Source organism: Clarias gariepinus, chromosome 18 (genome assembly GCF_024256425.1).
Source record: "Clarias gariepinus isolate MV-2021 ecotype Netherlands chromosome 18, CGAR_prim_01v2, whole genome shotgun sequence".
Taxonomy (NCBI): Eukaryota; Metazoa; Chordata; class Actinopteri; order Siluriformes; family Clariidae; genus Clarias; species Clarias gariepinus.
The window spans coordinates 27,109,611-27,132,500 of record NC_071117.1 but is presented as its reverse complement, the minus strand read 5'-3'; the positions used below and the strand labels follow the sequence as shown (position 1 = coordinate 27,132,500).

Genomic DNA, 22,890 nt, shown 5'->3' with positions numbered 1-22,890 from the left:
TTAATAACAAGCTGGTGGGGAGCCACAGGGCCGAAAATACCTCGCTGAGTAGTGTTTTCAGGGCGAGTCTGCCATTTACAGTAGGAACACACGTCCAGGAACATGAATGCGTCTCCAGCGTTTTGGTGAAGAGGAGGATCTGATACGAGCGCTAGAGGATTTATAGTAGATGAATATTCTCCATGTGATGAACAATAAAAATGTAAATTACATCAGTTTATTGCGGCTCAAGCTTTGATTAAATAGCTTAAAAAGAGAGCAAAAAGAGAGAGATAGAGCGTATAACTACTACGTATGGTCATTAAAAATATAGTATAATGTTATCCTACCCAATGCCCAAACCCCAGCCACTGAATTCAGTGCCAGTCCAAAGCCCAGATAAAATGGGAGAGTTACGTCAAGAAGGGCATCTAGTGTAAAAACCTGTGCCAAGCTGTTGTAGCGACGCATTACCAGGAGCAGCCGAAAGACCGACAACAACAGTTAAACTGCTGCAGTGTAACAAGAAGCCCTAAAGGCCTTTCCAATGGTTACCGTCCTCTATCATCTACTCTAATATCTTATTCAAAAAAAGATCAAAACGCTTTCACACCAGCAACCAGGGGCCTCAGGAGGCTGTTTCTGATTGGGCGAGAGACTTTCTGGTCCTGCCTTGAGGCATACATATGGGATTGTCATTGTGTCCTAATCCAATCATCCATCTGTCTGCATTCTGATCTACGGTAATCAGACAGCTATCAGTCTGTCAGGGTGAACACTCCGAGGTCACTTCCTGGATTAGTACAAGCGCGGATCAATCCGAAGACTTCAATCAGTCAAGCAATACAAACTACAGTATGTTACTTATACGTCATCGTTTTATTTATTTATATCACAGATACAGTTAAATTGTGACTGGTGTAAATAGATAACCATTTCGTGCTTTCGTAATTCCTAAATTAAAATTTTCTTCGAAAAAAAAAAACATTCAGTTTACGTTGCTTTATTTCTTTGTAACGTCTCTAAGCTTAGTTACACTTAATGTCTGCTTTGATTCAATTTCTTAATCTTAACCTTTGATATAAAGTTGATATTTTTTACACACAAACTTTTATTTGCACAGATAAACAATTAATCGCTTACCTACTAAAATACTAAAGAGAAAGCGTACCACAACAGAATTACAGTACGCACTTGTAAAACCCTGCACTCGCAACCGCCCAATAAATAACACCATGGCCCCGTTCCAGTGTACAGATAATTACAGCGTTCCACACCATTTTAAAAGCACTGCTTGCCCGAAGCACGTTCTTTTTCAACATCTCCGTTACCGACATAAATAATCGCAAGCAACATGTCTTAGCTAGATTTCAATTGGACTCAATGTGAACATATCCATCTGGAAATATTTCCCAACACTGTCTGAATGCAAAACAATCCCATTCCTAAGTGTTCTTAATTATATCCTCGGCTGGATGTTTTTTTTATATGTTAAACAAGCATTTCATTACATGCTAATAAAAGGTGATTGGAAAATATCATGGTTTCTATAGTAACAACTTGTTCAGAGTGAGAGGTGGAATGAAAATGTATTTTGTACTCGTGTGTGTGATAATAGGTGTTTTAAATGGTGTTTATGAAAGGAGTCTTCAGTTCCAGGGCTTTCTAGTATTCTCAAAGTGACATGATGAGACTATTATATGTAACTTTAGACACGTCAGTTGTTTGGTGCCAGAGTAGTCCAAAACAAAAAAACATGATCTTTTTCAGATTTTTTCATTTTTTTTCTTTTTGATTTTGTTATTTTGTTTTTAAATTTATTTTATTTTGCTTTGTTATTTGGTTTTCATTTTTGTTATTTAGTTTTTTGGTTTTGTTATTTCATTTTTTTATTTGTTTTCTGTTTTGTCATTTTGTTTTTTGAAAATTTTTCACTTTGTTTTTCGGTTTTGATATTTTGTTTTCTGTTTTGTTTTTTGGATTTTTTATTTTGTTTTTCGGTTTTGATATTTAATTTTCTGCTTTGTTTTTTGGATTTTTTATTTTGGATTTTTTATTTTGTTTTTCGGTTTCGTTATTTAGTTTGTTCATTTTATAATTTGTTTTCTTCTTTTGTTATTCTGTTTCTTGAATTTCTTTATTTTGTTTTTTGGTTTTGATATTTTATTTTCTGCTTTGTTTTTTGGATTTTTCTTTTTTTTCGGTTTTGTTATTTTGTTTTTTCAGTTTTGTTATTTTGTTTTCTGATTTTTCAATTAGTTTTTCTGTTGTGTTATTTTGTTTTGCACTTCTCGGGCACCGTACAATTGGGATACTTTGTTTACTTGATACTTTAATAAATAGCAAATCACAGTTGGGTCAGAAATTGGACAAGAAAGCATGGATCCATCCTGCCTTTCAGGCTGGTTATGGTGGTGTGATGGTGTATGGAGATTTTCCTGGCACACTTTGGGCCTCTTAGTAGCAATTGAGCATGGTTAAAATGCCACAGTCTACCTGTATCATGCCAATATGTTTCCAGCAACTTGTTGAATCCACAGTATAAAGAATTAAGGCAGTCCTTATGTCGAAATTGTTCCACCCCAGTACTAGCAAGGTGTACCTAATGAAATGGCCTGAGAGTGAATATACACATTTATTTTTTTTAACCTTAGGACAGAACCTTTGTATTGAAGTTAAAGTGCTCACATTATGCATGCAAATGGAAACGGCACCGACATAAAAACCTAAACATAAAACAAGGCTCTCGGCCTTTTATTCTGCTCCTGCCGTAAAAAAAAACTGCTGTAGGGATTAGGGGTGTGTAAACTTTAGGGAAAGTTAACTCACTTGGCCTTTTAAAACTGCCAAGGTGGTCCTGTTCTGTTAGAGATAACATTAGACACTATATTCCATGCTCTTACACACACACACACACACACACACACACACACACACATTGCTACCTTTACCTGAACCTTATTTCACAAGGTAGTCTTCTCCTAATAAATCTCAGCAATGACAAAGTAAAGACGCTTTGATAATATCGACGTAAAAATGAAGACATGGTGTGTTGTGTTGTTACAGGAAAATAATCAACATCGGGGGGGGGGGATTAAACAGTTACTCTCAATTTAATGATTTTCTTTTTGATTCTTTTTCATCAGCATTATACTTTGATTGGAACTTGCCAACAGTTTTAATGTTTATTGATTAAAGAATGACTTTTTATCCGTTTATAGCTACGATTAATGCTGTCGAACATTTCTCACTCAGGTTACAGGAGCTGTAAACATTCATTCCTGCACTGGAAGTTAATAACATGATCGGGCGAGTGTGTTAGTATAAACATGAGAGTTTGCAGCTTCTGGTATAACACACCGAATCAACGCCCACTGACCAATCAGAACGGATCATCGTTTCCGTGAGCCGTGTTTGGTACGTTTGGTAAGTGGCTTTCGGAGACGAATGTGCGAAGGTGTTTCTTTTCCAAAAGTATGCACGGTGTTTATTCAGTGCTCCGGACCACCCAGTGTTCTCTCTATCCACTATAATTTCCCCATGTATCCTTTAATCTAGCAACCCAACCAAAGCTCCAACTATCTTACACACACACACACACACACACACACACACACACACACACACCCATTTGCACACACAGATATAAAAATATTCAGGTTCCCTAACACACCCTGTTTATATATAGACTGAAAAGGAACTGAACTTATTCATTAGCTTTTTAAAAACGAGAAGCGCCTCTAGTGGATCGTAATGGAATAGGATGGAAAATGGAATTTAACGTGTATATTAAATTGACGGCATATACATTACACCCATAAGGACTACATAACGATAATGACATAACTAGAATAAGCATGTTTAGCTGTCTCTATGGGGAATAATATATATATATATATATATTATTATTTTTTTTATTTTTTTTACAGAATAATGTGATATTTCAGGAAAGGTTGTTATGCTATAATGGAAATAGTACAAATAAAAAATCCTAATATCAGTTGCATCGGTACCATATTATTATTATTATTATTATTATTATTATTATATTGTAAATTGCATAACAATTTAAAAAAATAAATATTAACTAATACAGTATAATTTTACCCTATAATTTTATATATATTATTATGGTATTTTTTAAATATTAGATTTTTTTTAACATATCACATGACATTTATAATACCATATAGCTTTTTTTGCTTATAAAAATTATTTTTCAATCATACGACATTGTTTTGAAATATTACATTATTTTTAAAATATTGCAACTTATGTTTTTCATTTATGTAATTATTTTCTCAAATTACTACAATTGTATTGTCACAATATTGAAATTCAAGAAAAAAATGTTTTTGTAATGATATCTTTTCTTAATGTTTTGATTTTGTTCTAAAAAATATTGCATTTAAAAAATACATTATTCTTGAAATATCATCACTATTCACTGGAAATATATTACATCTTTTTCAAACAATACTTCAATAATTCTCCAAACATATTATGACTTAAAGATTTTCGAAATATTACGACTTCATACTTAAAGTACGCCATTTTTCTACATAATGTGACTTTATTTTGGGAATTTTACAAAACCTCATGTTTCGAGAGGTTTAATGTAGTTCTGTAATCATTATGGAGATCTTAAATAGAAACTTTCTAAAATATTTTTTAAATAAGAAAAAGTTAACCTATGTATGTGTAAGAGGGGGGATAGCACTTTGTGTGTGAAAAGACTTCACGTATCCGGAGTCAGTTGTGCATGAAAACTAAATAGTCTTAACATAAACAATTGTTGTTATGAATTACGATATTTCGCTTTCATTTCTTTGGATCTGCGTAAGGTTCGTAGACAAGGATAATAAACCGAAAGGTGAGAAGCGTGCTGCCACAAGGGTTAGACGTAAAGTTTATACATGAAAATGTTACACTAATGTCTAACATTAAGAGATATTTTTATTTCAACTTAATGATAAATACTGTGACAAACTGATGTGGAGAATGACTTAAAAACCGTCTCAAGTGCAAATATGTGAGCTAGCAGCTATTGATTAAGACGAGTATCTACCAAGCAAGTGTCCATTCGATAATCCCTCCACTTGGCTTGAGAACCTCCTCTGATCGATGAAGTTAATCAATGAGTTCAGCGTTTCATCTACCAGACTATCAGTGAGTTAGAGCTCCCTCTCTCTTCAACACTGAGGAGTTCTCTGTTTTCATTTGTCAGTTTAATTTTACACTATCTCCAACATGTGTTTTGGCTATTAATAATTTCAGCGTGCACATTTGAATTCAGTAAAGTTTCCTAGGCAACGACTAGCTTGTTTAGCCTGTATGGAAGGAGTCTCCAGTTTTAGCATTTTTGCAGCCGTCAGAAGTTAAATTAAAGGAGTTTACAGTAATGGAAGGATAAATTAAATTTTAAAAGTAAAAAAAATCTAAATATTATTAATATAAACAAGAGAAAATAATACAACATATTGATAAACAATAAAAAAGGACAATAGAAAATAATGAAAGACAAAAATAGGACAGTCATAAATAATAAATGTAAATAACAGGAATGTAAAACAAACTTGTGAATTAGAAAAACTCTCTAAAAAAATTATTATTTCATTTTATAATTTGTTTTCTTTTTTTGTTATTCTGTTTTTTGGATTTCTTTATTTTGTTTTTGGCTTTGTTATTTTGTTATCTGATTTTTCAATTAGTTTTTCTGTTTAATTTTTTTAGTTTCGCACTTCTCGGCCACCGTACAATTGTGATACTTTGTTTGTTAATAAATAGCGAATCACAGTTGGGTCAGAAATTGGACATGAAAGCATGGATAAATCTGGCCTTTCAGGCTGGTTATGGTGGTGTGATGGTGTATAGAGATTTTCCTGGCACACTTTGGGCCTCTTAGTACCAACTGAGCATGGTTAAAAGTACCTGTACGGTGGCCCTGAAGTGCAAAACAAATTAACAAAACTGAAAACAAAATAACTAATATCTGACTGGCCGAGAAGTGCAATACAAATTAACAAAATGGAAAACAAATTAAAAACCAAATAACAAAACCCCCAAAAATTGTTTTGTTTTTGGTTTTGTTGTTTTGTTTTTGGTTTTGTTATTTTGTTTTCGGGTTTGTTAATTTGGTTTTTTTATTTGTTAATTTGTTTTGCGTTTTGTTAATTTGTATTGCACTTCTCGGCCAGTCCGATACAAACCGGAAAAGGTAGGTATAGTTAGCGAATTAAATGCTTACCACTGATTGGACGAGACATCTGTCACCCAAGATATACAGGAAGTAGGAACTTGTTTCTGTATCTTTGTTTCTTGTTTGTTCTGCTTCACTTTAAACTATGATGGCTGTGAAGTGCAAAATAATTAACAGAACTAAATTCAGGGCCACCGTGAGTACGCCATATTTGAAACCACAATAATGTTTGCACATTCATACACACACAAATCTACCGCTACTACAGTACTTCCTGTATATCTTGAGTGACAGATGTCTCGTCCAATTAGCGGTTAGCTCATTCGCAAACTATACCTACCTTTTCCGGTTTGTATCGGACTGGCCGAGAAGTGCAATACACATTAACAAAACTCCCCCCCTCCAAAAATAGTTTGGGGTTTTTTTATTTGGTTTTCAATTTTTTTTCCGTTTTGTTAATTTGTATTGCACTTCTCGGCCAGTCAGATATTAGTTATTTTGTTTTCCGTTTTGTTCATTTGATTTTGATTTTGTTATTTTGTTTTCAGTTTTGTAAATTTGTTTTACACTTCACGGCCACAGCGTACCTGTATCACGCCAATATGTTTCCAGCAACTTGTTGAATCCACAGTATAAAGAAATAAGCAGGCCTTTTTCAGTCGAAATTGTTCCACCCCAGTACTAGCAAGGTGTACCTAATGAAATGGCATAAAGTACCAAATGAAAAGACAAAAATAGGACAGTCATAAATAATAAATGTAAATAACAGGAATGTGAAACAAACAAAAAAAAAATAATGAAATGAATCCAATTATAAAACAACAAAAAAAGTGAGGACTAAATAAAAATAAATGTAACAAAATACAGGCACTGTACACTGAGGATAACCAATACGACCAAGTATAATTGTGTGTGCGTGTGCGTGTGCGTGTGTGTGTGTAGGCGTTTGCTGTCCATGTAACTGTGATTTATTTCACAATTAAAATGATTTTTGAGCTCAGGTTTGTGTACACTCATGTTAGAGCTCATGCTTCTAAAAAAGGAATACAGTGATGATATGGCTGAGGATGATGATGATGAAGATGACGCACCCTGCAGAAACACGATGCCTTCGGTGTGTGCCTTCAGTCCACTGTAGGCCATTTTACAGCTATAAACATTTGTATAATAGCTGCCATTGTGTGTGTGTGTGTGTGTGTGTGTGTGTGTGTGTGTGTGGAGGGATGGAGGTGCCGGGACATGGAGAGCGAGGTAGCGTAGCTCCTTGGATGGCAGCCAGGTGGATAATTGCAGATGTATGCTGTGCCAAAGCGGCTATTAGGACGCTGTGCTGAAGTGTGTGTGTATAGCACTGCAGTGTAGCACACAGACACTCACACACACTCACACACACAAAGCAAGTGACAGAACATCTTCCTTCTGGTTGCAGATTTCTCAGTTAGCTGTATGTCACTACAGAACACACAGCTCAGAATAACACGCTGCATGTTGCACCGTACCAGGACAGTAATCAGTGTCGATCAGTGCAGTTGATTAGTTTCCCATAACATGGGGTTTATATGGGGTCATACCACAAGCAATTCCAGTGACGTCACTCTCAGAGCTGGGATAAACGCAGGGCAGGTCCGGAACGTTGCGGAGGTTTCGATTCCGCACTGCGTCACATGTTTCCTCATGTACTCATGTACAAGTACAACCGATACTTACTGTAATTAGCAAGCCATCATAGCGTTAGCTTCCCTGAGGTTTAATTGCGACTTCCTCCAGTGTGCTATTAGGTCATGCTACGTTTGTCGAACAAACAGTTTAATTGATTCAAATGACTCGGAATCGTTCGGGCTCAGAATAGAGCTCGTGAATCGTTCTGAATGAGAGAACCTGCAATGCAGTTGTCAATCAAATCAGTCACACTGCTAAATATTAATAACTTTAACACTTTATATCATCCTAACTGATGAGTTACATATAAATTCACCCCCTGTGCAGGTGTCATGGATGGGAAATTTAGCTATGGAGAGTTTTTTTTTTTTTTTTTCTTTTGGAAAGATGAACATTTAAACATTAGCCTGTACGAGGAGTGACTCGCTTTTGGATCCAGCACCCAGTGGAGATATGAGGTACTGCAGGTTTTTTGCACGTCCGCGTAAGCATCATTTTTCAGAAACGGAGATTGCACCTTGTTTTTATCTGGAAAAATAGGCGTGGCTAGATATGCATCCCAGGTGTAGGGTAATATCCAGTTTATTTAGGCCTTGTTCACACGGGCGTTAAGTTTTTGGATAAACGAACGTGCTCTGAACGTCCTAGACGTTTATGTTGCGTTTTGTAGTGGCGCTTGATTGACTTCTACACCGGCGTTCGTTTGTCTCTGTCTAACGTCCGCCTGCAGCCCAAGTTGTAGTTTGTGTGTTAACCTGTGGGGGCAGTGTGTCGGGAACTGGATATGAAAGCCGCCGCTACTGGGTTCACTCTCTGACTGCACAACGTCGGATTAAAGAAAGTCTTTTTTTGTGGTTTATGAAGAAATGCAAAAAAAGTTTTTCAACAATATTTATTTTTATTTTGCCCTTTTACGCATTTCCCTATGTATAGCATGTAGGATCATGGGATATATCCGGTCCTGCAAAGCGTAAAATGAACACGAAGAAAATGAACTAAAAGCGGTTTCCTTGCGTTCATTGGGTCTTGAACGGCAAGAAAAGCTGCATGCAACATTCTTTTTTATGCCGTATAAACGTGCAGCCGGACAAACGCACGTCACCAAAGCCCGTGTGAACATTCTCATTAACTCCTATGCGTAGAAAACACTCACCGGTTGATCCACGTTCACCGGACACTATGAACGCAAGAAAAACGCTCGATTTTAACGCCCGTGTGAACAAGGCCTTAAATGATCAACTTTATTAAAGTAAATGTTTATTGTTTACGAACAATGTTTCCAACTGCTTTCCATGTTTTTTTCTCTCTATGTTATTACGCTAGTTAGCATATTAGTTCATGAAAAGAACAGCATAAACAAGTTTAGAAGATTTTGATAATTATTACTTTCTTTTTCAATTTATTCTGGCAGTTGATTATTTAATAGTTTCCTTAAATACTGCATCCTGTATAGTTGTTTGTTTTCTTTTATTAAAACATGAAGTTTTTTTGTTATTAAACAAAAGAAAATGGCTTGCTAGAGCAAAATGTTTTTTTTTTCTCTCCAGTATTAGTGCTACATAATGGTTGGGCGAGAACAAGCTACATATTCTGTCTTACTGTATCATCTTTAAAGGAGCTAACGTAACGGTTAAACGTAACAATAACATTAGATACTGCAACATATTGGCGCCGTGTTGCTGTGTTTAATTGTTTACAGATTTCCATCTGTTACATCTACTGTACATCAAATTTGTACATTTATGGACTTGTTCTTTTTAGTTTATGAAATCGTCAAAAATTCATTCAAGATTTTTGTCTGATTAAATATAACTCAAGACATGCTACTGATGACATGACGGAGCTACACAAAGCTCCTGGCTAGGTAGTTAGCTAAATTTCTTTAGCGCCATCATGAGTACGCAGTTAATCATTTGAGTAAACACACTGCGAGTGGATCGGGACGAGGCCGAGACCAGTCCGAGCTCTTACTGTCTGCATTCCTGTCAAAACAGATTTACACACTTGATTTATGTGCTGAGGCGAGGTTCAAGGCTAACACCTTTAACCTTTTCCTCCTCCTCCTCCGCACTCACACACACACACACACACACACACTTATACAGACAGTATATCCTTTGCAAAAAAAAGTGATCCTTTATCGACTCACTATGGAAAAATCATTCCCCTGTGTACACACAGAAACACACAGAGAGGGGTTAAAGGGGAGCGTGTAAATCATCCTGTAGCTCGTTCCTAGTCATCACACACTCTCTCTAGTGAGCCCTGACCTGCAAAACACACACACACGCACACACACAAAGATAAACACACACTCACACACCACACACAAGCACAACCTCCAGTGCGCCATGCTTGGCCTGCGCTCAGTGAAGCAAACAGGTTAGCCGCAGAGCCCCTTAACAGCTTCAACGCTATGTGTGTGTGTGTGTGTGTGTGTGTGTGTATTGGGAAATGGCTTGTGTTTGCCCTCCATGATTGCAAACACTTGTAAAACCCACAACATGAACAGCCTTAACCTTACAGACTGTTTTAGCGGGAAGTGTGACTGTACCGCTGCTACAATGGATCCGGATTGTAGCCCTAATCCTGTACAGATAAATATAGCAAGTGTTTTGGAGAATTAGCATAGCTGGGAGAAATTAGCATAGAAAAGAACGAGCATAGATTTGGGGGAGAATTAGCGTAGACATTGTGGAGAATCAGGGTAGATGTAAATAATTTGTATAGATGTTATAGAGAGTTAGTGTAGACATAAGAGAAGGAATACATATAGAGCATTAGCATATATGATGTAGAGAATACGTATAGATGGGGTAGAGAATTAGCGTAGATGTGGATAAGTATCGAAGACTTTTTGGAGAATTAGCGCAGATATAGAGAGCTAACACAGATATAGAGATTTCATGTAGATGTAGATAATTAGTGTAGATGTGATAGGGAATTAGCAAAGTGTAAAGAATTAACATTTACGTGGTGAATTAGCATAGATGTTGTTAAGAATTAGCATGGTTGTGAAAAATTGGTAGAAAAATGGTAGCAGATGCTGTGGATAAGGAATAGATGTAGAATAGATGTAAAACATTAGCATAGATGATGTAGAGAATATATGTTTTAGAGAATTAGCACTAGCATAGATGTTGTGGAGAATTAGCGCAGGTGAAATAGGGAGAGAAAAAGGGCAGATATAGAGCATTAGCATAGATGTTTTGGAGAATTAGCATGGATTAGCATCCTATTCCTGCAACATTTTTTTGCTCATGTTTACATATCACTCATTTTTCATACAGAGGGCTTAACTACACTCAGCTGTAATTTAAATTATCCTGTATAATTTATACACTTAACATCTCAGACACTTTTAATTTATTTCTATTTTATTAAGCAACTTTGTACTTTTTTCAGCCTGAAGTTTTGTATATTTGTATATTTTCCTTACCCTTATATACTCTTTATTTCTTTATTTGTATATTACATTTTTTTATTTAAGGCTCTCATTTGCAGGAAGAGAAACCCTTCCTTTGTCTTAGGTCACGGCCGATCGTATTAGCGTTTGACTGCATACCATACTGTGTATGGCTGCGTACGTGGGACAAAAGCTATGTGATGCATTTTAGTTTTCTAAGTTTCAGAAGATGTTCAATGTCATATATGACTATAGATTTTAAAACTTTTTAGAACGTTTTAAAATAGATTTTGTGAAAAATTAGCATAGATATGGTAGAGAATTAGCATAAATGTTAAGAATAAGTGGTAAATATGTGGACAATTAGTGTAGATGAGGAGAATTAGCATAGATGCTAAGAACTTGCATAGACATTGCAAGGAGTTAGCATCAATGTAAAATGCTAGCATAGATGTGGAGAATTAGCATAGATGTTAAGAACTAGCATAAACATTGCAAAGAATTAGCATCAATGTAGAAAGCTACAGTAACATAGATGTGGAGAACTAGCATAGACATTGCAAAGAATTAGCATCAATGTAAAAAGCTAGCACAGATGTAGAGAATTAGCATAGATATGGAGAATTAGTGTATTTGTGGGGAGTATTAGCGTAGACATTGCAGGGAATTAGGGTGGAAGAATTTGTTTAGACGTTATAGATAGTTAGCATAGATGTTGTGGAGAAAGAGTAGATGTAGAAATTTGCCTCATTTTGGAGAATTACCATAGATGTAGAGAGTTAGCATAGATGTTTGGGGATTAGCATAAATATGGTTGAGAATTAGCCTAGCTGTAGATAATTTGGGTAGACTTTGTGGAGAATTAGCGGAGATATGGAGAGCTAGCACAGATATAGAGATTTAGCGTACAGTAGGTGCAGTTAAGATGTAGAGAGCTAATACAGATGTTGTGGAGAATTAGCATAGACATAGATAACGATCAATATGCATTAAGGTGCATTTTAGTCTTCTAGAAGTTTCAGAAGGTGTGTAATGTCACTTTGTGTGTAAACTGAAGTTAAACACGCATGGCGAGTTTTTTTGGCAAGTTGAGCTAAGCACAGGAACAAAGAGAGCGTAGAAAAAAAAGTGTTGCGCGGTGTGTAACGACAAAACTGGCGATATTACACACCGGGTCAAGTGACAAGTAACTCTAGCCAACGGAGTGAAGGAGCGATGGAAAGTTTACGCCGAACGAGAGAAGAGGGGGTGAGTGAGAAGGGCAAGCAGTTGGTGGTCACGGGGTTGTGGGTGACTCAGGGTGTGTGTGTGTGTGTGTGTGTGTGTGTTTGTGTGGTGGGGGAGGGGGGTTGTAGATGCCCCTTCGCCCTTGTTTTGTCTATGGGTTTAATTCCTGAAGGTCAGAAACGAAGCAGCGTTTGGGCAGATAACCGCCGTGTGGATGGAGCGAGAAAAGCGCCAACACCAACTCATGAAAAAGAAACGTTCAGGCAAAACGAAGATAAGGAAAAGGATGACCTTGTTTTTTTGTTTGTTTGTTTTGTTTGTTTTCTTTTAATCATGATGAGCATTCTGTAGCGGTGGTCTATCTCTCCAGCTTAAGGAGAGAGAAAAATTTAATTATTATTGTGGGCAGTTCTGGTATGTTGTCATACATTATCGTTGCCACAGTAACAGATAATTGTGATGTTTTGGTTTTTGTGTTTCAGTTTTCACAGTGTGTGGCATTGAGGAATTCCGGGAATGAGAAAACACACCGGCTTGGAAGACGTGATTTATGGAATGTCGCTGACGGTGCTGTCTGAGAGAGGAGGATCATTTCATTTCATTTACTGCATATGTATTTAATGCATTATGTATTTATACACACAAGAAAAACTTTTTATGTTTTAATATAAAAATATTTGCTATATTATCTTACGTTTTATTATATTATTATAACCATAATCATAATTATTATTATTAATATTATTATAATACTTATTTTCTTTTTTTGACGTGCGTGCACATAGTGTGTATATATACAATATACAGTAAAAACGACCAAAAAAAAAACGTCACACACACATTCTAAGATTTCACTCAATCACTTTTAGCTTTAATTACACACACACACACACACACACACTGTGGTGTTCAGTTGATTCCTTATTTCCCTAGAACCACTTATTCATACTCAGAGTCCAGGAATTTGGAACAAACCCTCCATAGATGGTGATTCAGTACATTCAGGTGGTCAGCTGACTTCATTTTATTGCCCCATAACGTCACTGAGTCTAGACCTGAGTAACTGATCAACCCCAGATCATAACACTGTCTCCAGGGGCTTGTACAGTGGACACTATGCACGGTGGGTGCATCGCTTCATGTCCTTCCCTTCTCACCCTGACACGCCCATCACTCTGGAATAGGATCAGTCTGGATCCATCAGGTCACATGACCTTTCTCCATCGCTTTAATGTCCAGTATTTATGCTCACCAGCAAACTGAAGTCCTTTTTTCACTGACAAGTGGTTTTCTCATGGACACACAGCTGTTCAGTTCCAAACCTGTAAATCTCATCACATTGTGTGTGTGTGTGTGTGTGTGGAAATGCTCTTACTTTCAGTATTAAACATAGCTCTGGTTTCTACTGTAAGTTTGTTGCCATGCATCTTTACTAAGTGTTTAAGTGATCTCTACTGATGACAGTGTATACTATACATATGGGGCCTTGCAAAAGTATTCATACTCCTTGAACGTTTTCGTCCACATTTCGTTATGTTACCGCCACAAATGTTAATGAATTTTACTGGGATTTTATATAACAGATCAACACAAAGTGACATATAGCTACTGTAACTGTGAAGTGGGAGGAAAATAATAATGGCCTAACATACTGTACATGCATACACACACACATTTGTGTGTGTTATAACTGTAGAAGAGATCATGTGATCATGAGTTCATGATCTGATTCCCGGCCAAACATGAAATCCACACACTGGAGTGTTTTGGCATCCAGATAGTAGCTCTGGGTTTCATTAAGTCAATCCCAAAAGTTTCCCAGCGTGAGTCACGACTTCTCTGGAACAAAACAAGCTGCGTTTTTTTGCCCTTTTTTTTTTTGTTTTTTTTTTTTAAGAGAAAACCTATAAACATGCATTAATGAACATCATATTCATCGTCAACTTTTTTAAAATTGTCATGGTTTTGTTTTGTTGTTGTTTGTCTCATTTAGCCGATTTCTTGATCATTTCCATTTTTTGTTGTTGTTGCCTTTGGTATGCATTTGAATTATACTCTACATTACGCTTCTGTTTTCTACCTTTGTTACCTGAAGCACTCCCAGGGCATTTTTTCTTCTTTAACTAGCTAGACAACTTCCTACCCGTACAGATCCAACATTCCTGTTCCACACTGTCAGAAAGGAAAGAAGAAGAAAGTAGCATTCTCTAACATCCACCACTGAAATCTCTCAAATGAGAAAGTTAACACTGTTCCTACTTTACATTAGTGATTTTAATGATTCATTTTTTTTTTTTTTTTTTTTTGCAAAACAGCTTTACGGTCGTTTTTTAAAATCTTATGAAAATATACATTTAGTACCAATAATGATAAGTTATATATAATTATTTCTTATTAGCTCAAAGCGCTGTACAATCAAGGAACAAATGTAGACATGAGAAATTATGCAAAGAAAAAAGAAATTTTTAATTAAAAGGTAATAAAAAAAAAAATTTAAACACACAGAAAAAGAAAAAAATATATAATAATACATATTTGACCGCCATGAAGGAATATAGCAATAAAACAGGATTCATAAACATATAAAAGATTTAAAAAAATTTAATGCAATTAGAAGCATTGTGTAAAACCATAAACGCGTGCTTAATAAATTGGAGCGTGCCTCCCTATAGGGCAGTGTTCCTCCCTCTTCCGCAGGGCACGGAGCTTTAGTGGAGCATGTCTTGGCCGGGCGCCGCAGGTCTTAGTGCGAGGCTAACAGGAACGTTCCTTTTATCACGCTGGAGGAACCCGATACCGGGGCTGATATCTGGGGCACGAGCGGCCCTCCCTCCTCTGCCAACCTAAACACCTGGCATGGGGCTGGAACTGCCAATGCTTGCTCTCCCATCCCGTCAATAAGGTCATATGGTGTGTGTGTGTGTGTGTGTGAGAGAGAGTATGTTAGCCACAAGGTTTAGGCCTTCCGAAATACAGTCCAGCGTTTCCACACTCGGGTTATTCCTGGTCCGGTTTTAAGGGAAACATAATAGTCAATATAAATATGATAAATATGAGGGATAAATAACCAGAGCACTGTTACTGGGACTGGTATGAGAGGAATGAAACTATTGCTAGCCTAGAGCTTAGCTCAGCTGAAACACAGTGACACACACACGCACACGGACCTAGTGACACAGCCATAGTTATGCTGAAAGGAAGATGGATAAGTTGAAGTGGAAAGCATTCGAAAACCGCAAAAGCCGATCTGGAATCAGTTCTCCGAGCTCCTCGGAGGCCAAAGTCACAAGCGAATCCCAAAAGTGAAACTGATCCGGTAACTTTAGGCTTTGTTACCGTTCACAATATTCCTGAAACCATGACAAACTGGAACTGCTGTCAAAGATGACAGTTTAAAAAAAAAAATAAATAAATCGTCACTTTCCGACCAATCAGGGTCCAGATTTTGAAATGATGTTCCTGCGTTCAGTTCAGAGAGTCCGTGAGATTTACTCACTACAGGTGAAGGTCAGGTCAATGAATCCCCAGGGGGAAATAAATAAAAAGTCCATCTGGAATTCCAATCCAGCTCCAGCTGATAACGTCCTGATGAGCTGCGGAGACTGGAGTGGCCTTCCTCATAATGGGGATGTAATGAAACGAGCAAAACCACTCACCGGGCAGAGCGGCATGAATAGACAGAAACGAGGAGCTGAAGACTGAGAGACGGGATGGAAAGTGCTGAAGGGTGCGTTTTTCACGGGATCCCCCCTGGCTCATCATCCCTGATCATTTCATGGAGGTGTGAGAAAACGCTGGAGGTGATGTCGAAATCTCAGATCCTTGTCCTGTCGATGTTGTTACATCAGAAAGTCTAACGATGCCACAGAAAAAAAGAAATCTGCTGTGGACGAATCTGTAGCTCGCGAACTCACGAAACCAAAAACTAAATAAATGATTGTTTATTTTTCTTAGCCAAGCAGAGAGTGGTCGTTTATGCTAATTTTTTAAACATAACCATAAAGTGGTTCACGTTCCAGTTTAGCTCCCCTAGTGGAACTGAATATAACACATTTTGTGCGGCCGAGTCGCTCACCTTTTTGGAAAGTTTTTACAAACTTGTGCGTTTCATGGACACTAGGACTGAATGACTGCCATTTTGAAACCACTGTGGCGTTATATCCACTGGAGGTGCTAACCTGAAAAGTCTGTTTCCTCGCTGCTGAACTCTCATCTATAATCCTGTTGATGGCCATGATGGATTTTAGTTTCCCTGTAAGGGGGCAAAACTTGACAATGGTCATCGATTCAGAAATGAGTCACATAACACATCATATGTTCTAGAAAACGGATAAAAATGAAACATTATTTGATAAAAATAGTGATACACTTCCATTAGTGAACACTTATTCAAACTACCTTTTTAGGGCCCAAGCACTATGACAGCAGACCTACTGTATGACATCATAGTGTGTGAGGGCCCTCTTGTTCGTCTTAAGATTTTTTTTTTTTCCCAGCATCTAGGGCTTTTGGAGGTCTTAACAAAAAGACCTGAAAAGGCACCGCTTGGAATCCGCTGCTATTAGGTCCTTCACATGAGATTTTGCTGAATAGTGTATTAAACACTTTTATTAAACTCGGTGCACATTTAAATCTCATTGAGCTGAAAAGTTTTCATTATTCATGTCATGGGCTCTACTCAACAGGAAGTCAGTAATTATGGATTGTTTGCAAAATGCACCCGATGGAATTTGATATACTCCTCTTAGGGAATTTATACGATCGCCACCAAACTGGGCAAATAGGATCTCAAGACAAAGAGGATGCAAAATTGCAAGGGGTCTTTGATATTTCAAATGTTTCAGCCCTGGCAATGCCTTAATTTTAAGCCGAAACACGGCTAATAACTTCCTGAGTGACATCATAACGTGATGCTTTTTTTTTTCAGGGGCTTTTTAGAGGTCATAAAAAAACCAGACAGGTGGCCCAGGTGCTTGGTCCCGCTCATCATTGCTTTTCAACTATATTTTCGTGTTATTTTATTCATGTTATTAATTTTGGTCATTGGACCGACCCAATATCCATGTCCCAGTGAGAAATACCAATCCTACTGCGATTGACAGCATATAGAAAAAGAGGATGCCCCGCCCACTTAGAGAGCATAATCAGATGTCATCTAGACTTCCAGCTATGGTTAAGATCCAAATTCAAGATCTCTGGAAGGTAAAGTAAAGAAGGTTTTTTTTTCATGAGCTAGGTCATCAATCATTGTTTTATTTTAAATACATTTTTTATACAAATTGTGAAGGAAAAAAAAAGTTCAATCGAAGTCATACCATTTTCATTTAAGGTTCATTTCTAGGTAAACCAAGCTCGAAGTCTCTCTGTTTAATCTTCAAAAATACTTTTCATCTTTATCTTCTTTTTTCTCCTTTTTCCTACATTCTTCTTAATTAAACTCGTAATAACAGCGATTTAACTCGAGCCTTTCCAGCCTGATTTTCTAATCAAGTGCGATTCCCCAAATAGATCCATTATACCTTAATCACACAGGCAGCTACCACCAACCTTAATTAGAAGAATACGATTCAGTGTCATCTGCAATGTTAATTACTTAGTCATCTTAGATAAGTGTGTTTGAAGAAGGTATAATTTATCGTCGGCAATTAAATTAAAGAGTTTACAGTTTTTAATTAACCCTTACTTAGCTTCGGTTGTTGCCTAAAGATGATCTTAAAACTGTTCGGCACTCAGTTTATTTAAAACATCGACAAGAAAAACACATGGGCGGTATGGTGATGATTTTTTTAATTTAATGCAAAACATGGTTAAAAACATAGAATAACAATCAACACATTGATTTCTTAATATATTAACACATCTAAATAATCTGTTTATTCTTCTGGATGAAACACACTTACGCATGTTTAACCATCATAACTCTTCAATTTGTTCTTTCAACAACAAAAAAAAATTATAATAAACCTTTAGAATAAATATATGAAAAGAAAAGCAGAATGCAAAAGTACCTTCCATTCCGTTTCAGAAATTCTATACTTCTTTCGTGTGCAATGTGAAAATGCGACAATGTGCCAGTGTTTGGAAATTTTTAACACCGAAAAATAAATGAGGCTAATGTAAATGTAAGATACTTTTTTTTGAAAATGTGCACCAAGAAAAAAAACAAAAAAAAAACAGTAAAGGCACAGGATCCATCTTACCATTAAAAAACATATTAGAATAATAAAATACAACATTTCATTTTATCTATAAAGATTTAATAATAATTACATAGAAACAAAAAAAAAGAAAATCAACAACTTCCTCAAAGAATTTTAGAAGACATTCCTCTTAATTTTATTTCCTATTTTTCATTTGGCACTGCACTCACCCTGAAGCTTCCTTCGTTAAAGGGAGGCGAAATAATGAGATTCCCAGCTTCGAGTGTAACTATGTGAGAAACAAGACAACGAAAGTTGGTAGCATGTCCTTGTTTCCTTGATAACGATCTAAATTCTGGTATCGCTCTGCTCTATGAAGAGTCTTCGGGATAATACGGCGAGAAAACAGAGACTTGCGAGTTATCAGATAACACAGAGTGGCAAACCACAGCTTGGAGCTCTGAGAGAAACCACACAGATTAAAGGCCGTGGAAAACCACAGACGAGCGGTTTATCTCCTGCTAAACTAGACCGAACAGCATCGGGAATTATATATGGATCGTATAAAACAACACAAAGGTCCAAACTGATTTGTAGTCCAAGCCTACAAAGTCCAAGACTGGACAAAAGTAAATCTCTCCAGTATATAACACGAGAAGTAGAAAGAAATATTTACAACATTTAAACTATTAACATTATAAAGAATTAAAAGTGTTTTTTTATGTCTTTTACTTCCAGCATTTGGTTAACTTACCTTGTCTTTACATTATTCAAAGTAGACAAAAATGTTTCTTCTAAAATTCAATAACTTCCAGATATCGGCAAGAATCACAAGGTTTAACACAGCTCAGAGATTATGCCTGCATTATGCAACACTAGGTTAAATCTAAAAGGCTTGACAGTTATTCTATCTCAGAAAAGAACAAAGCTAGCTACTTTCTAAATTGGTGTACAGCCTTGGAAAAAGATTTGCCCAAGGCTTCTTCTGATACTTATGTGGTTAAACATGGACTTTAAGCTAGAGATGAGCTGCAAGTCAAATTGACTGCTACAAGAGATTTTGGTTCCCCCTTGCATCTGGAACCTTTTAGGCAAGTGCCCAACTATACCCTATTCCTGCTCCAGGGTAAAAATAAGGATAGATTTTTTACTAAATGTGGCAACCAAATTTTGCTAGCATTATTCAACACTAGGGTCAATCTATATGCCAAAAGGTTGTTGCTTTGGGAAACCAGTAAAGAATACGTGTGGATTGGTGTACTGTACATCCTCGGAAAATGGGTTATCAAAGATTCTTTGTGGGTAATTATATACCAGTGTGTCATTTAAAATTCATATGATTGTGGATTAGGTGCAATTCGAGTGGCTACAAAAGATTTTTTTATAAAGTCTACATTAAAAAAGTCCTCCTAAAAGGTTCCCTCAAAAAGGTCATCCCCTGCATTCAGATCCTTTCTGAATTTTTGCCAACTATACCCTACTCCAAAATATGGATGACATTTTAGGAAATGTGGCGCTAAGGTTATGCTGGCATTGTTCAACACTTAAATTACATCTGGAAGCCAGAAGGTCCCTAAATTATTTCACTGAAGAGCCCTTAAGTAATAATGGTGACCCTATTCTGGACTGGCGTGCATACAGTACTTGGAAAATGGGGTACTCTGTTTTTTTCCAGAAAATAAAGAGTCTACAGATGGAACTGAAGAAACCGCTAGCAGGCAAGTCGAGTCAACTGCTATAAATGATTTTGCATAGTGTATACCATGAAGTTGGTTTCCCTTGTAGACCTAAAGATACTTTAGGAAGTGAGAAACCTACAGTATTATCACTCACAGAACCCTTGAGAAACCTACCCTGACCATAGCTTGAACATGAATGAACTTAAAGAATAGAACTCAGATTTAGTTACAATGGCTGCCACAATATAATTTTCTACATTGCCGTCAAGGAGTGTTTACCTGGCAAAAAATTACCCCTTTAACATGAAACCCCTTAATATCTTAGTGTGCTACAGTAGGTACTTGCTAGAAAATTAGGCTACATTTTATTCTACACAGCTCCGATGGCTGAGTTTTTGGTCCGATGGTTCGGGTACTGCCCATCTTCATACGCGCCATACTGATTGGGACCAGCCATGCGACTGTTTGCTTTGATGGCAGCTTCATAGCTTGGCACTCCCTGCTGGCCTGAAGAGGAGGACGGGGGCATGTCGTATCTAAGGGGTCCAGATCGTGTTACGGGAACACGATTCGCACCTGGCTGGGTGGGTTGGTTTGTGTTGTAGGTGGGGCTGCGGTTCTGGTGACGGTCTGCTTCTCTGTGGCCTTCCACAGCTGTTCGTCTAGGGCAAAGAAAGAATTCAAATCTGTAAGAAAATTTGTCAAGATCTACAAGACCATGAAAAAGGTTACAATTACATATTTGATGTCTTGTTTTTTCTTCCCTTCAGTGAGCTAACTTTGGGTTTTATGCTTCAAGGAAGGTAAGAACTCAAGAATACTGACATTTATAGCACAAGTTTACTCACTTTGACATACAACTGAGAAATATTTTACAACGGTCTCCACTTAACAAGTACAACCTTTGGTATCCAAGATTGTTGTAGTCTTATAAGTTACAGTAGGATTTCTATACAACGCTAAATGTGGGGGGTCATGTCAAGGGGTAAATTTTCCACTAATATTGTTGCTGTATGTGGTCTATTAAAAGCAGGACTGTGTAGCGTGTATGTTTCTTTTTCTGTGTGTATGCGTTCTGTCCATCAGCAACACAATCAATGTGACTGGTGGCCATGACCACCCAAGCACTGCAAACAGAAATACTGAGCCTTGAACATGAGCCTTAGAGAGGCAAAAAAAGAGAGAAGGGTTAGGGTGCAAATGGGAAAGATGTAAGGAATTGTGGAGATAATGAATTATCATGCATTTCCACCAGGAGGAAGACAGAGAGAGGAAATGTCAGCGAGAATCCGCATGAAAAGATAAGCAAATGACGAAGACTGTCACTGTAAGGAATTTCAACTCTGGTGTACGTGTTAATTCATGTTAGAATTGTCTTACAAATATCATTTATTCACTGAATTTAAGATCTGAACTTGGATGGCAGAGTTAGACCTCCACCAATACCACCATCTCCAACACCAAATGATAATCAAACACATGGCTAAGTCTAGCAGATTTGTTTGGTTAACTGTTACTACTGAACTGGAATATTGCAAGTTAACAGGACGCAAACCGGGCGTGTAAGTGTACTGTGGTAGCACGTAGCCTTAGCTCTCCGAGCCACCACTGCCCCATAAAACCAACTGCTGTGACCCGGATTCGAACCAGCGTTGCTGCAGCCACAATGCAGAGCACTAACCACTACACGACCAGGCTCCTGGTGGAAAATACACTACCAATAAAAACAATAAAAATGGGCTAGTCAGCTTATGAATGAGAATGACTTAAGAGTTGTAGAGATGTGTCAGGACATTAGTAACTGACCATTTAAAAGCTCCACCCCCTTTTTGCACTTTAAGTCCGTAATCATTTATTTCATTTGACTTGGTAGTTACATTGTTACTGTACTTTAGATCAAGTTAAAGGCTGAATGTTTATTAACGTGAACTTTCGGTTTATAGCTGATTTCGAATTGCTCTGCATAATAAAATTGGTTAAAACACCTAAACACAGATACCTATGAGAACTGAATGACTACTCATTTTTATTGGGTGAGGACTTGAAACAGTGTGCTGCGATGTTTACATTGTTACGCTTGAGCGTGAAAAAGTTAGCAGGCGGAATGGACTACAGCAAGTCCCCCTAGATACGAACATTGTTACGTGCATGCAGCGTGCATCCTCAGCAAGCGCAGTACAAGCCCAAGATGTCCGGAAGCAAGCGTAAAAGTAGCGGTGATGAAGCTGGTACTGCTAAAAGCGCCAAGCAATAACGATGAAGACAAATGTGAAAATAATTGACAGAATGGAGCAAGGTGAAAAGATGGCAGACATTGCTCATTCTTTTGACATGACTCGTTCAACCAATCGGTACGATTCTAAAGAACACTGCAGGATAATATATTTCTTGTATAGCCAATTGTGTTAATATCCTAGTTCTTAGACAATGTTTGTTGCACTTACGAACAAATGGGATTTACGAACATGCTCACGGAGCAGAACTTGTTCGTATGTAGGGACTTACTGTACAAGCATTGAAGAACTTGGTTTGTGGTTACAGAATAAAAGCTGAAGTCAGGGAAAGCAGACGCTGTGGTGTCAAGGCTGATAAACATTAAAA

At 37.2% G+C, this 22,890-nt stretch overlaps 1 protein-coding gene across 3 annotated transcripts in view; it reads right to left on the bottom strand.

Moving 5' to 3' along the window:
• Positions 1 to 18,255: 18,255 nt before the first annotated feature.
• Positions 18,256 to 22,890, bottom strand: part of pard3ba (par-3 family cell polarity regulator beta a) — a 123,824-nt gene continuing 119,189 nt past the window's right edge. For all 3 annotated transcript variants that reach the window (XM_053477470.1, XM_053477472.1, XM_053477471.1), the window contains one exon: positions 18,256 to 20,951. In XM_053477470.1, the coding sequence (XP_053333445.1) occupies positions 20,660 to 20,951 (292 nt within the window). In that variant the 3' untranslated portion in view covers positions 18,256 to 20,659. The remainder of the gene's footprint in view (positions 20,952 to 22,890) is intronic.